The following is a 14,334-nucleotide window of genomic DNA, read 5'->3' on the forward strand; positions in this document are numbered from 1 at the left end:
AGAGGGGGGGAAAAGAGAGAAAGAGAGAGACAGAGAAAAGCAGAAGCATGGAAAGTGGGGCAAAAAAGAGGACTGTGTTGGTTGCTTGGGAGTGGGTGACAGTGGGTCACATGAATTTTCTTCTGCAATCGAAAGATTAAAGGAGGGGGTGCAGTGAGTGTAGTAAGACCCTCTGCCTAGTGCCAAAAGGTGGGTACATTGGCTTTTGATGCCATTCCTTGTTTGTCAGCGCAAGATTGCCAACGTCCCCTTCACGAGAATGACCATTTCCAACTCTCCTTGTTTTCTTCTGCTCTTCATCTGTTTGTCATCTTCTCCTCTTGGAATGTGTGTTGGATACTCTCTCCTCTTCTCTCCAAGTTTACAAAGGAAGGATGGAATAATTTATTAACTTCGAGTAGATTTTGTTTACCTTTCAGTTCTGAATGATGAAAATCAGCAAAAAAGAAATCATCACAATGACTCTCTTCAATGCACTCGGCAACCATTTTTTTCTTCAACAGTACAAAAGACATGATTCCAAAGCAAGAAAGAAAAAAGGAAAAGAAAAAGAAAGAATAATAAAATATGTAGCGAGAGAGAATCCCCTTTTTTATTTTTTTTCATGGCCCATGCTAGCTAGAGAGCTGCGAACCAACTAGCCATCACTAGCAAATCATAATTTAAACTTTGGAAATTCTTCTCGCATGATCCAACCTAAGCAAACATCTCATCTCTCTCTCGCTCTCTCTCAAGCCTAGGAAACCTGACATATATATATATTTATTTATGTTATATAACCCAAAGACATATTTCTTCTTATTTCCTCCATTAAAGATCTCTTCATGCCCCTCCATGATGCGGTTCTTCACTTGATATAGTTTTACTCTAATACACCATATCAAAAAGCTTGTTGTAACTTGGAGGAAATGGGGGCAACTCTTTCCAAATTCTGGACACCGTGATGATGATCATGATAATGAGTTCCAAAATAATCCATTGAAATGTTGTTACTCAAGCCATGGCCAAAACCCGGATTGATCCTCTATAGTGCAGAACATGTTGCTGAGGCTTTCCTCTTTAACCATTTGGATTTGATCCATCTTTTGGGGTTGAAGGTCTGGCCTTGATGAAGCGTTTTGGAATAGTTGGGCGACGGTTCCTGTCGGCCTCACTGATGTTGGGAAGAGGGTTCTGCTCGTTGGGTGAGTGGATAGAGGGCTGTCGATTGCTGGCGTCCTTGAGATATCCAACTTGATATCTGAGCTGTTTTCACTTCTGTTACTGCAAGAACCTTCAGTTTCTTTATTGAGATTGATGGATTCAGTTGGTTCTCTGCTTTTCAGCGCCATTATCTGCAACCCACAAATTTGATTTGACCCAATCAAACATGAAGCATGTTACACAAGAGTACTAAGTATAACCTAATATTCCCTTAGCTCCTGTCGATTTGAAAGGGTTGGAATTGAAAATTTGATTCTGTCAGCTTCAGAATAAAATAATGGGATCCTCGTCAGGTTTATGGTTGCTTGTAAGAAAGATCTCTCATTCATGGTCATGATGACCCTGACCTTGAATCTTTGATTAACCAACCCATCATGATCAAAAAGCAAACATGCGACAAAGAAAAAGATGATGTTCAAAGCCAATTGGTTCCAGAAAGTACTGGCAGAAAATATTGTTCTGAAAAATCATGATCCCATGGAAAGTCAATCAAGCTTGATTAATAGAGAAGAAGAGATCATAATCTTCAAACTCAATTATGCAACATCATACTCGATTAATGCAATAGAAAACTTTGAAGTTTTTCTTTTACATAAAACAAAGACTTATTGATGAGAGAAAAAAACGAAAAAAGAAAACCCAGAAAGGATAATGAAAAAGGGAAATCATTACTTAAGATTACCTCTGCATGAAGCTTTTGGTTCTGAGCTTGGAGTGCATCATTATCTGCTTTGATTGCTTCGTACTGTCTCTTAAGGAGATCATAGTCTTTCTCTAGTTGCTTGGTTTTCCACCTAGCTCTCCTGTTTTGAAACCAAATAGCAATCTGCCTTGGTTGCAAACCAAGAGCCCTAGCAAGCTGCATTTTTCTCTCAGGTTCAAGCTTGTTACCCAACTCGAAGTTCTTCTCAAGAGTCTTTACCTGTTCCATGTTAAGCCTCCTCTTCTTTTCTCCTGCCTGTGAACCATCATCTGATAAATCATCCTCCCCATTTGCTTCTTCACACACATCTATCCCTGAAAATGACATTGATCTCTTCCCTAGAAATGATGCAACACCTATAACACCCATCATAGATTAGATAAAGTGATAAACAAACCCTTTTCTCCCAGAGAAAGTAGAGAGATCAGAGAGAGAAAAGAAAGATACATACCATGAAAGTCTTGGGGTGTGCATGAAGGTAGCAGTTGATTGATAGCAGTGGGGGGTTGATGGTCTTCCTCATGGGGAGTTTGAAGCATGAAATTTGCTTGGAAGAAAGCCATCCCATTGCAAGACATGACCCAGCAGATTTTTCTTAACAATCCTCCGATATGATATAATATCAAGAAAACTCTCTATTCATACTCTGATGGCTGTCATGTTCAAAAGAAAAAGAAAGGATATGCAGCAGATCCTGGGAGTAAGACACAGAGTTTTAATTTTAAGAAAAGCAAAAGAGAGATTTTGATATATCAGACTATAAGGAAAATATTAAGAATTTCTTGAATTGGAAGGTGATGCAGAGATTTGTGTAAAATAGATAGCTTATATACCTTATCAACTTCTAGGAAGAAACTACTTTTTCCTTTATACTATATATATATATATATATATATATATATATATCTATTTGAATTGCTGAGCAAATATATATATATATATATATATCTATTCTGAGAGAGGGAGAGAAAAAAAGAGATACATGATGACTCTCTATAGTTCCACTTCTCTTTATATGAGGAAGGATTTATTTTATTAACAAAAAAAAAGGGTTTTTTTAAAAAAAAGAAAAAAGAAAAATTGATTAACAATAAATAACATTTCATGAAATTTTGTTTGAATAATTGGAACTGTTTGACATATAGTTACAAAATTGAATGGGAAAATTGGAAAAACAAATTGAAGAAAAAGCCTAATAAACTAAACCTGGTAATGTGGCGACTCCTAAAGAACATTTGATGCGAGTAATTCCAATCCAAGTCCAATAATTTAAGGTCATTTTCATTGTATTAGTCTTTTTCCACACTTGAGAGACAAATAGTGGTGTTTTCTCAATAAAGACAGTTGTCTTTAGACATAAATAAAATTTTCAGGATGGGAAGCAAGCACTTTTCAAGAAGGTTGATTCCATATAGCTAAAAGGATAGACAATGTACACTTCATATTATAATATTCCCCTTCAATGTGAAGTGGGTGACTTTTAAAGAAGAAAAAATTATATTATGATTATTAAAATAAAAAAATAGTTAAGAATAAGATTTTTTTGTATTTAATACACTATTTTCATAGAATTCATATTACCTCAGCCGGTGCCACTATGCATTGATTAACATGTACCTTAAAACAAATTAAGAAAACCCCCGAGTGTGATCAGATGGGTGAAAAGAGTGTAGGGTTTTCTTGAGAGAAAGGAAATTTTGTGATGTGGGTGATATTTTATGTTGTCTTGGTTCTGTGAAGAAAAGAAAGGTTACTTAAGAGAAAAGAGAGATGAGTTGGATGTATCTTTAGGGTCTACAGGGTATTGCATTTGAGGGGGGAGAGAGAGAGAAGAGGCAGGAATCTAGGGATGGGTCCAATGAGGGGGGCAGGGGTTGCTACCTAACCCACCAACAGGTATCGTGCATTAGGACCAAGCCTCTTTCCCATCCATTATCCTTTCATCAGTTTCAGTCCTCTGTGCAAATGGCTCTGTTCGTATTTGAAAGAAAGAGAGAGAGAGAGAGAGAGAGAGAGGAGGTGGGTTTGAAAAGCCCAAGCAGAACTCCTGTTGCTAGGAACCCTACAAGAGCTGGTCTTTTTTGTCTTTGAGCCCCATCTGTCCATCTCTATCCCACTGCTCCTCTCTCTTCTGCCACACCATCATATGACTCATGCACTCACAGCTCATGTCCTATCCTCTATTTTTCCCCCTCTGAACGTCATTCTATTTATTTATTTATTTTTATATAAAAAAGAAGAAAGGAAAAAATCTCGCCTGTAAAACCATGCTAAAGCAAGATTCTTCTGCATGATGATCAAATGCGAAATCTGAACTTCCCCTAAACTTAACAAACTCATACAGGTTTCTGATTAGACATAGATGCTTCCACTTATCATTTCTTGTTCCAGGGAGTTGGATTTGGATTTAAGAGGCGGGTCATCCCCTTTTAGAAAACCAACTTTTTTCAACTTCTTTTGCATCCAAATCTGCTGGAGAATTTCTTCTTTTTACCCCCCTCCCCCATCATCAAAACTTTCATACATACTTCTACTGCTCATCTTTCAGATATCACCGCTTTATATGATCATAACCTACCAGAAAAAGTCAAATATGTTGTTTTCATACCGTCACAAGACTGTCCCCCCCTCCCCTTTCAAAAAAATCGTATGACTTTGCTCGAATGTTCTCTCCGATCCTTCATTTTTTTAACCTTACTGAACTGTTGGACTTACATCTGAAGATACTGTTGCGTAATAGTTTTGCTTTCTCTGGCTCGCTTTTCTGTTTTCTGGTTTTATAATTATTCTTTTGCTTAGCTTCCATTTATGGCTCCTACCACGATCATCAACTATTCACCGACCCCCTTCTCTCCCTTGAACAGAAACCCAAACAATATATACATATACATATATATGATTTTACAGTTCATTGTTTCCTTTGCATGTTGACAATATTCATTGAATCTGTAATTCTGAACTAGCTAAAACAGACCTTTATGAAGCTAACATGTTAACTATATACATACCCTAGCCCCGAAGAGTAAAAGAGCTTAAATTGAATTTGTTTAGAATCAAGGTGATTGCATTTGATGAAAGTACATATGATCTTTTCAAATGATTTTACTATAAGAAAAGAAAGAAACCCTTTTTTTCTGTTGCTCAAACATGGAACATGTCTACTTGGAAGAATCTAACATGCTATTCATAAAAGTTAAAAACAAAAAAAAAAACTATTTAGTTACCAAAGTTTTTAAAAAGGACAATGGAAAGGGGTAAATAAAAATACCCATACAGTGAATTTCTCCCTTGACCACAGTACAACACCAATAATGGGGTCATGAACAGAAAGTGAAAAAAAAGGAACTTGTCTTTCTGCAAAGGCCTGCAACCCACAAAGTTTTTAACCCATTCTAGCCCAAAACAGAATCTATCAGTGCTACAGAGAATTACTACAATCTTTTACCAGCTGATGACCCTAAAAGAAAAATCTGAACCTGAAAGTACCATTGAAGTAAATTTTCTGCCTTTGTGATCATTGCAGAAGGATGTAAAGATGTAAAATAAACTGTAAAAAATTTGCCCATCTGCATGCAGAATATTGAAAGCATATTGCCATTCTATTCAGGGGTGGATTTACTCAAGTTTTCACTGTTTTTCTTTTGAATTGTTCTGACCCTTTTTTCCCCCGCTTTGATTGTTTGTCACAGCTAGGAAAGAAAAATGGGACAGATAGGACCCATGAAAGGAATGAAGTATCCAACATCTGGCCCCAAAAGAGGTAAAACTTAGCCACAAGCATACACTGCCACAAAATTCATAGATGAGGCTGCCAATTTTTCCACTTAGTCTTTCAAGCGATTGAAGCTTAGAATTGAAAGGTTTGATCTTGACGTTGAGAAAAAAGAAAAGAAAAGATAAAGATGCTAGTGTCATTCACTCACCAAGTTTAACTTCTTTCTTCTTTTCTTTTTCTGTTAACAAGGTCCCCCCCACAATAGTACTCATGTAAAACATGCCTTAAACCCTAGACAACATCGATTACATTCAATTAAGTTATTGCAGTTCTGATTATATAAATTTTATTTAAATGTTACGGTGAAATATTTTGATCGAATACTAATTTAAATCTCATCATGTATAGATTTAATTAAATTTTCTATATTCAATTTTCTTCAACTATATATATGTTAATTGATGCTCATCTAGGAAATCTAGGCAAACACAAAAAAATAATAAAAATAAAAATGTTGGGAAATATTTTACTTGAAGTTTCAATGCCAAATATACTACCATTGATTGTCAATTTGCACTTATTGCATAATAATATAAGCAATTGAGTTGATTACCATTGTTTTCATTAATACTCATAACCAATCTTGACTTATATACACAAGTCCAATCTTATGATAAAAGGATTAACTTGATGTGAGACAAAGATTTTAGAGTTTTTTTTTCAAATTTAATTCCATATTAACATGACATAAATATAAATAGTATTTATATTGTCACTATAAGAAGGATTTTACATTCTGAATATTATATATATACATAGTTAATAGTATCGTAATGTAATTGTATTATTAAGAGTATCGTAATCAAACTGTATAATGATGATATAATCATTTTAACATATATGGTGACATAAACATCAAGAATTATTTACTCTTCCAAATATGTATTAAACAAGAAGAAGAAAAGAAAAGATAACCTACAAAGTTAATGAAACCCAACTTTTGATAAAAGTTTATGAAACCAGAAAAGCAAAAGAGGTTAGGTTTCAGGGCCATAGATTTTTGGTGATATGCAAATAGGAACATGTAGTGCATGCATGGGGGTGAAGGGAAAGGCTTCTATGGGTTTTTTTGTCTAGAGTGTGTTTTTTTTGATTGGAAAAATGATTAGCTGCTTTATTGTAACAGCTGGGGATGTATGTAAAGAGGAAAGCAGTGGAAAATGGGGATTGGGACCCACCAATCTGCATATTCGTTGATGGTAGGGTCCCATGTTGGTCCCAGTAGGTCCCTCTGGGTCCCATCAAAATACTGCTTTTTTTTTTTAGAAAAAAATAACATTGGCCAAAAGACAAGCCAAGGCCACTCTCTCACTGCCTTTCACATGACTTTATTAGTTGGAAGCTCCCCTCTACCCCATTTCCATGGGGTTGGATCCATGTTCTCAACTTGTTATCCCACATTTTTTTTCCTTTTTTTTCTTTTAACTTACTACTTTATTTTATGTATAATAATAAAAATAATTATATTTAAAAAAAGAATTAAAAAAGTAAAACAGAAGAGCTGAACCTTCCACTTTTCACCATGCCATCTTCCTTCTTCTTGGGGGGGGAGGGTGGGCAGCTTGCAATCCCATGTGCTAATCTTTGCTTGACGTCACCGGCCCCCTCTGTTTCTCCTTTCGGGTGATTTCCTTTTTCATTTTCTTTTATTTTAATTTTATTCTTTCTTTCCTCTAAATTTTGGATATTGCAATTTGACAGCGATTTGCCAACCACTGCTCCGGATTATTGATTTTATCATTTATTCCCTCATTTTCTTTTAATTATATTTTTAAATGCCTCAAAATTATTATATATTTTTTAATATTTTACATCAATTTTTTTTAATTCCATAAAAATCTAATAAGAACAATATTTTCCGTCGTGGCCATCCTTATCTTTTCCTCTCCAGACATGATTATCAAACTGCGTACTTCTCGAACTCGTCACAAATCAGAATAAAATATTATTATAGATATAGAGAGAGAGAAAATATATAAAAAATTTTTTAAAATGAGAAATATTTTGTAATGGCTGGACTTTTCTTGTCATAAATTGTCCATATTATATACAAAATATATAAAATATTTATATATATATATATATTTTTCACAATACAGTGCATTTTGCATTGTATACTAATCCATATACCAATTTGCATAGTGAGGTTGAGAGGAGCAGGATCATTTTTTAAAAGCCCAAAGCATGGAATTGAGGATTAAGAATTGACCCACCAACCGTGAGAGAGAGCTCGCATCTATTTCTATGACTCGACGTTCTTCTTTCCAGAAACAATACTAGTTTTCTATTACTGGCGTCTATTTTTATACCACCCTTTCTTTACGATCCCAAGCCATTCTTATAATATAAATATATATATATATATAATTTAAAGCTATTTTAGTTTGGAAACTGGCCATATGCATTCCAGATCTCGATTGGAAGCTCTAAAATCATTTTTCTAGTAATTTCAGGCATGAAAATAGCTTAAACATTTCAAAGAGAGAGTAGAAGAGCACACCGTATGGCTTATCAAAGAATTCCTGCAACAGATATAGAAGGAATGTAGTTATAAGTTACAAGCAATCAAATGCGAAGTGTGCACCAAACGATGTTCAAGGACGTGTGTCTAGAAACCGGGTCAGAGTTAACTGGCAGTCACGAAAAAGACATTCCACCCTTACAGCATCAAGCCAGGGTTTTTCTGTAAGGTATCAATCTCAGGTCTGCACATCATCACATGCCATCGACAAAATGCCAGGCCCGAAATAGCTGCTGCATACCGTGCACTTTAGAAAGAAAGAAGAGCTACAGCTAACTATGAAGCAAAACAGATGCGCAAGAGAGTAACGTCATGACAACGAATCCAGGGACAACAGGCACAGCACCAATCAATCTATATATAAATGCTGCTAAATCATCCACAAACATCATAAATGGCAAATGCTTGATGGTAATGGGGACCTATAAACATTATATCAGCTACAAATCTATAAAATAGAAAATGACCATGGCAAATGAGAACTTAGCAAAATAATCTTTATAATGTGAGAATTACGATAATTAGAGCTTTCAAAATTGAAACAGACACTAATCATCCTGTGCATGTATATTCTTTTCAATATAGTATAATTGGCAATTTACACTCTACATACGGTACATGTACCCACGAAGTGGGGAAAAAAATGAATGAATTTGGATATGTAATAGGCATATCTTTTGATATGAAAATTATACGTACGAATGATAGTGGATCCATCCTCCAAAAGCAAATGAGAGCATTTCCATGGTTGCCAAGCTCATATACAGAGTGGTTGTCATCTTATTAAGGCAATTTAGGTCATTAGCCAAAATGAAAACCAGATGACTTGAAGGAACTTGACAGATCAGGCAGCTTGAGAGTTGCAATAACCCCTGCAGCCAGGGCACAGAAGGAAGCCAAAATAAAGGCTGGTATATTTCCTCCACCAAATAGAGCATCCCATGGACCCGCACCGAGAGATACAATCATCTGTTGAAACCAAAAATGCATTAAATTCGGCATTAACTAAATTTGACTAAAACATTTGAGAATAAATTATTGCAAGTGCATATGACCAGATAGTTGAGAAAAGGACAAAAGATAACACTTTTTCATTGAATTTACAATATAATCAACATTTTACTTACATGCCTAAAAAATTACCCAAGTACAAACTTTGTTAGGTACAAGGTACCTAAAATACTTATATATTTGGAGCTCAAAATGAAGTTCATCTAATAAACCATGAAAGGTGAAACCTTTCTTCTCAAATTGTAAGAAAATTTTCTTCTAAAATAGTATAAGGTAAAATTAAATGCGACAAAGAATCCAATTTTTGTACCTGTGGAATAACAATCGCGAGGTTCAAAACTCCAATTGCCAATCCTGCACAAACATTACAAATTATTACAATTTTGCCAAATTTGGCAACTGTATAAAGCAGATGCTAGAGAAGATAATTGTAATATAAACCTTGGCCACCACCAGAATCAGCAGTCAACTCTGCAGTAACAGAAAATGGAACAGTATAGGTAATCTGCAAGAACAGAACAATTAATGTGTGAAAATAAGTACCTTTTTTTAACAAAACTTAAGGATATAGAAATTTTCTGCAAGTCATTTGATACATACAGCTAGAGGAAAGCCAAGAAGAGCAAATACAACCAAGGCTGCAATCCTGATTGCTGCACTTCCTCCAATTACATGTTCAATCCCTTGAGAATATCCTCTGACAGAAACCAAACTAATGATAGCTGTGACTGCCATACAGGCAAACACAGTATAGTTGCTCATTGCCCAAACAAGTCTTGACCCCAGCCGCTGACACATTGGGTCAATAAAGAAAGAACTAACACCCAGAACAACCTACACAAAAAATTAACAGAATATAACAACTACTGAAATTAATAAAAAAGAAATAGGAATAATACCTTCACATTAACTTCAGTTGATGGAGAAAAAATGAAAATCTAAGAAAGACTAGCAATGGGTGCTCAATTTTGAGTTCTTACAGAATTTAATAGCAAACCAAATGCACCTTCTCTGACACCTTGATCATACAACTTTATTTTGGAAGCATTCCCGTTTGGATCTCCATGATATACTTCTCTTCCCATCCAATCCGTATCAAATAGAAAGAACGGGAACCAGGACAGCTGAAAATAAGACCCAAATACACATGAAAACAATAACCATGGGTTGTAGCCAACCATCAGAAGAAAATGTTAACAGTCCTTAACTGTCTAATATCTATGAACAGATAATTGGCTCAAGGCCAATTTCAAGGAATCAAAGTATAGGGATAAGAATGTTGAGACTTACCCAATTGAGAGCCATAACGATAAGCACTGAGTGCATTGCAGGTGGTAAATGTCTTAAACTGGTCAATAAGTTGACCAGTACGGCTCCAGGCCCATCATTGAAAACTTCACCTTTAACATTTGTATCTTTTGAGTCAGCATACTTGGAGTTTGACACTTGTTCATATCCATTTTCAGCATTGGTCCTATTAGCATTGGCAACAATCGACACATCAGCTTTTGATTTTGAGTGTTGAAAGCCATTTTCTGTGGAATCATCCAAGAAAGGAGCAGAATCTGATAAACGAGTTGGCTGATTTGCTGGTGGTGAAAGTGGAACCTCCTTAGCAAAACATATAGTAACAACAGTACAAAATGAGAGAAACACCTGCACATGCCAAACAAATTTTCAACATATACAGGATGGCATCCAAAAAAATATGTTAGAAAATGCATCTGACCACAAAACGCACAAACTTGGCCTTCACACACAGTAACTAACTATTGAAAAGGCAGTCAAAGTTTAGAGAAGCTATACTACAAGTCTTCATAGTTAATCTCAGACAGTAGCAGAAACAACTAATTCTAGGTCACCTCATCAGAATATATGGCCCAACAAGAAAGAAAATGATTTTCTTAGGCAGGACAATAATAAAAGCAAAGAATGGTCCACACAACATATGCAATGCATAAGGTATTTCAGATCAACAATTTCAATCAAAATCTCAGTAAATGCCATGCTCATTTTCTTTACACACTTTATTTGAATATACACTAAGTATGTCAAAGTGACATACCATAATTCAAGCCATAAATTGACAAATCAAACGTACAGAAGTAACAGTTAGGAGGAGAATTTGAGTTTAACATCCTCGAATGCTTTATCAGTGTGAAACTTCAATGGATAATGACACTTACCACAGCAGCAAGAAATGCTGCTTTAAGATTGGCACAGGCTTCACAGCAAGCTCTACTCATCAAGAAAGGAAACCATCTGTTTCAAGATAATTTGTAATAGATCAATATCAAAATGCAGTAAACAACGAAACAAATAACTGTAAAACATATGTCCCAAAATGTTTGTTTCATCACAATAAAAACACATGAAAAAATTTTCACCTGTGCCAACCCCCACTAGCACCAGCCGAAAATCCCAAGATATTTCCAACAGCCATCCATAGACAAAAGATAGCATTTGCAGAATTGTGTTGATCAGGACCTAAAACATAGCCATGCAGCATCTTGTCAAGCACGGTATTCAAGCATGTGTGGTATTAGGACATCGTAAATGAAAAGGCATCAAACCTAAACATCACAAAGTTACTACGTATAGAATAAAATTTTTGCCATTTTTCTTAAGAACAAAGGAGTTCACCTGATAGATCAGCCAAAAGGGCACGAGCTGGTCCCTAAAAAAATAAAATTTCTATTATTTAGCTTACATACATTTACAAGGGCCAACAGAAAACAGCAAAATAATTGCCATGGAAGGCTTACCTGCACTGTATTGTTAGCAAGATCCAACATCCAGAACCCAATAACAAAGACAAAGGCTGCCTTTGTTCGCGTACCTTTAAATGTACTGCATTGCATATATTATTCAGTCAATCTATTTTTTAATTTTTTTTCTTGGGGTGGGAGGGGGTATAAGAGAAGAGAAGGAATCAAAAGCAGAAATGAAACCTGCAATGCTCCTTTGTATCACCTAATTGGTATCCAACGTCTGCAGAAAACCCGATTATTATCACCTAAATTGCAAAACTTAGTTTAGCAGGTATATAAGGCCGAATGTAAGAGTGAATTATTTAACATGTTCTTAGATGCTTACAGCAACAGAGATCATTAGCGACCCAGCAAGGATAAAAGGCCGTCTCCTTCCATATTTTGAAGTACATTTATCACTCCAAATACCAACACAAGGTTGAACCTAAGATCAAAATGCAGAGCAACCCACTAAATCATAGATACAAATAGGAATTATTTCTCTGATTTCTTTTAGCTGTAGTCGTTTACATCTATTATGAACCACCACATCTATAGCCAAGAAGCATTGCAATCACAAACATCTCTGCCTCCTAATTTGCACATACCCACACACACACATGGAGAGAGAGAGAGAGAGAACATTAAGCAGATCAACTGCCTCCGTGGATAAAAATACCACATGATCCCTGGGGTATGAAGGGAGGAAATGAAACTTTGAATAAACAAAGTAATGCACTATTATGCAATCAGATAATTAAATCTTCTAGGGTACACCCATTCCCCCCCCTTTCTATAAGGGCCTACAAAACATAATACCCAGCCCCGGCCTTTTTATGAGTAACTAAATTCAGTTCCAAATGCAGCACAAGCTGCTATATCAGATTTATCAAGGTACCAAATTAAAAAATCCAGTTACACCCATAAGGATTCCATAATAATGAAAAGAGCCATAAATATAAAGTTATATGTAACATGGTTTCCATCACCTACCACAAGACCAGTTATCGGACCGCAGAGCCAAATAAATGAAGAAAAAGCATGCCCTATTCCAAGTGTCTGCATGAATCAGTGAAATAAAAGGGAAAGCATCATAAGCTCAAGAGAAGCTCAGACCACTGGAGAAGAAATCAAGGCTAAGGAAAATAAAATAAAATACAAATAAAAACATGAGCAACACAACAAATAAAGAGATACAGTTGCACAAGCATTTTGATAAAAGATTTCGAGAATTTATGATCCAAAAATGTTCTTCGAAACATGGACATAATATTCTTCTCTCTCTCGCAAACACACCTGCATGTCAATAATCAACATGTAGAAAGAATCAGCTATCTACCTGGTACCACCCTCCATATTTTTATTTTTATTTTTTTCAAATTCTGAAAGGACCACCTTTTATGATATTGTTAAAGATGCTACAAATTATTAGAAGAATTTCTTGAAAAGAATAACAAATAAATATTTGTCTCTCAACACCATGATCTATCTTTTCCAACTTGTAAATACACCCTAAATTCTTTCCAAAATCCATGAAAATTAACCAAATTAATAATTAAGCAATGCTCAAAAAGTATTCAGATGACTATTTGTTAAGTGATTCAGGAATGCCAACAAAATTACACCGTGCTGTGATTTTTTTAATTTCCTAAAAATAATAAACAGCGAACACCAAAATTTTAATTAAGACACATGGCATCATATTCAAATTTCAACATATCCATAATCATGAACGTGATTTTTTTTGTTAAATTTTAATTAAACTAAGGTCAAATTACAAGTCTAAAAAGAGAAAAGCATTGCAGGAACCTGAATGTAAGGCGTCAGGAGCGATAGTTGCAAAGCCCAACCGAATTGAACCCCAGCAGCGACAGTACAACTAAGAACTAGAGTCATCAAGCTACAATCCTTAGATCTGACGCCGATCGGCGACGATACGTTAGAGTTTCCATTGGGAATCCTCGCCGAAGGAGACGAGGAAGAAGTTGAAGGAAAGTTCGGAGACGAATTTAGCTCGATCCGATGATGAGGCTCACCGATCATTTCAACCTCCGATTGCTTCTTTAATTTCCTGTACGGAACCCTGATCGACACTGAGTCACTAGTTCCTGCCATGGCCTCTTTGACTCAGTCGCTGATTATCCTTCACGAGCTGACTCAATTTAAACCTTCACATTAAAAAATTTTTGACTAAAAAATGAGAATCTCTCTTTTTTTTTTAAATCTGGTTCTGATTGTTAGGGTTAGAGAAAAGGAAAATCCAACCAGATCAAATTTGGGCGGGTGTGGAAGAGAGACGAGCCTTTGCTAGATTACAAAAGACTTGACCGGCCTCGCTCGAATTTCTGGTTGTGTTGTTCGGTACGTCGCA

At 35.6% G+C, this 14,334-nt stretch overlaps 2 protein-coding genes across 3 annotated transcripts; both read right to left on the reverse strand.

Annotated features, from left to right (window-relative positions):
- Positions 1–463: 463 nt before the first annotated feature.
- LOC110428347 (homeobox-leucine zipper protein ATHB-23-like) lies at positions 464–2,775 on the reverse strand. Its single transcript, XM_021444160.2, is given in 4 exon segments — positions 464–1,012; positions 1,014–1,334; positions 1,886–2,262; positions 2,358–2,775. Coding segments are annotated over 4 exon segments (957 nt in total). The 5' UTR covers positions 2,485–2,775; the 3' UTR covers positions 464–880.
- A 5,695-nt stretch (positions 2,776–8,470) lies between these two features.
- On the reverse strand, positions 8,471–14,334 carry SUT2 (sucrose transporter 2). Of its 2 annotated transcripts, none has more exons than XM_089785604.1 (14): positions 13,773–14,334; positions 12,957–13,022; positions 12,310–12,408; positions 12,165–12,229; positions 11,979–12,063; positions 11,857–11,890; positions 11,601–11,700; positions 11,400–11,475; positions 10,504–10,869; positions 10,194–10,337; positions 9,814–10,047; positions 9,655–9,718; positions 9,524–9,567; positions 8,471–9,171 (listed from the first exon to the last, which is right to left on the reverse strand). In XM_089785604.1, the coding sequence occupies exons 1-14, from the start codon at positions 14,076–14,078 to the stop codon at positions 9,004–9,006; spliced, it is 1,851 nt and encodes a 616-aa protein (XP_089641730.1). In that variant the 5' UTR covers positions 14,079–14,334; the 3' UTR covers positions 8,471–9,003. The 2 variants fall into 2 exon arrangements, with proteins under 2 accessions (XP_089641730.1, XP_021299634.1); XM_021443959.2 differs by having other exon boundaries at positions 12,165–12,204; positions 13,773–13,845.

The sequence above is a fragment of the Theobroma umbraticum genome, unplaced genomic scaffold (assembly GCF_002168275.2).
Source record: "Theobroma umbraticum cultivar Fairchild unplaced genomic scaffold, ASM216827v3 scaffold_31.0, whole genome shotgun sequence".
Taxonomy (NCBI): domain Eukaryota; kingdom Viridiplantae; phylum Streptophyta; class Magnoliopsida; order Malvales; family Malvaceae; genus Theobroma; species Theobroma umbraticum.

What these genes read in the sequence shown, in the direction of transcription:
- SUT2 (XM_089785604.1), bottom strand. Translation starts at nt 14,078, where the DNA reads ATGGCAGGAACTAGTGACTCAGTGTCGATCAGGGTTCCGTACAGGAAA. An exon ending in CGCTAATGATCTCTGTTGCT is followed by an intron (nt 12,230 to 12,309) that starts GTAAGCATCTAA and finishes TTTGCAATTTAG; the next exon opens with GTGATAATAATCGGGTTTTC. An exon ending in TCGCGATTGTTATTCCACAG is followed by an intron (nt 9,172 to 9,523) that starts GTACAAAAATTG and finishes TGGTTTCAACAG; the next exon opens with ATGATTGTATCTCTCGGTGC.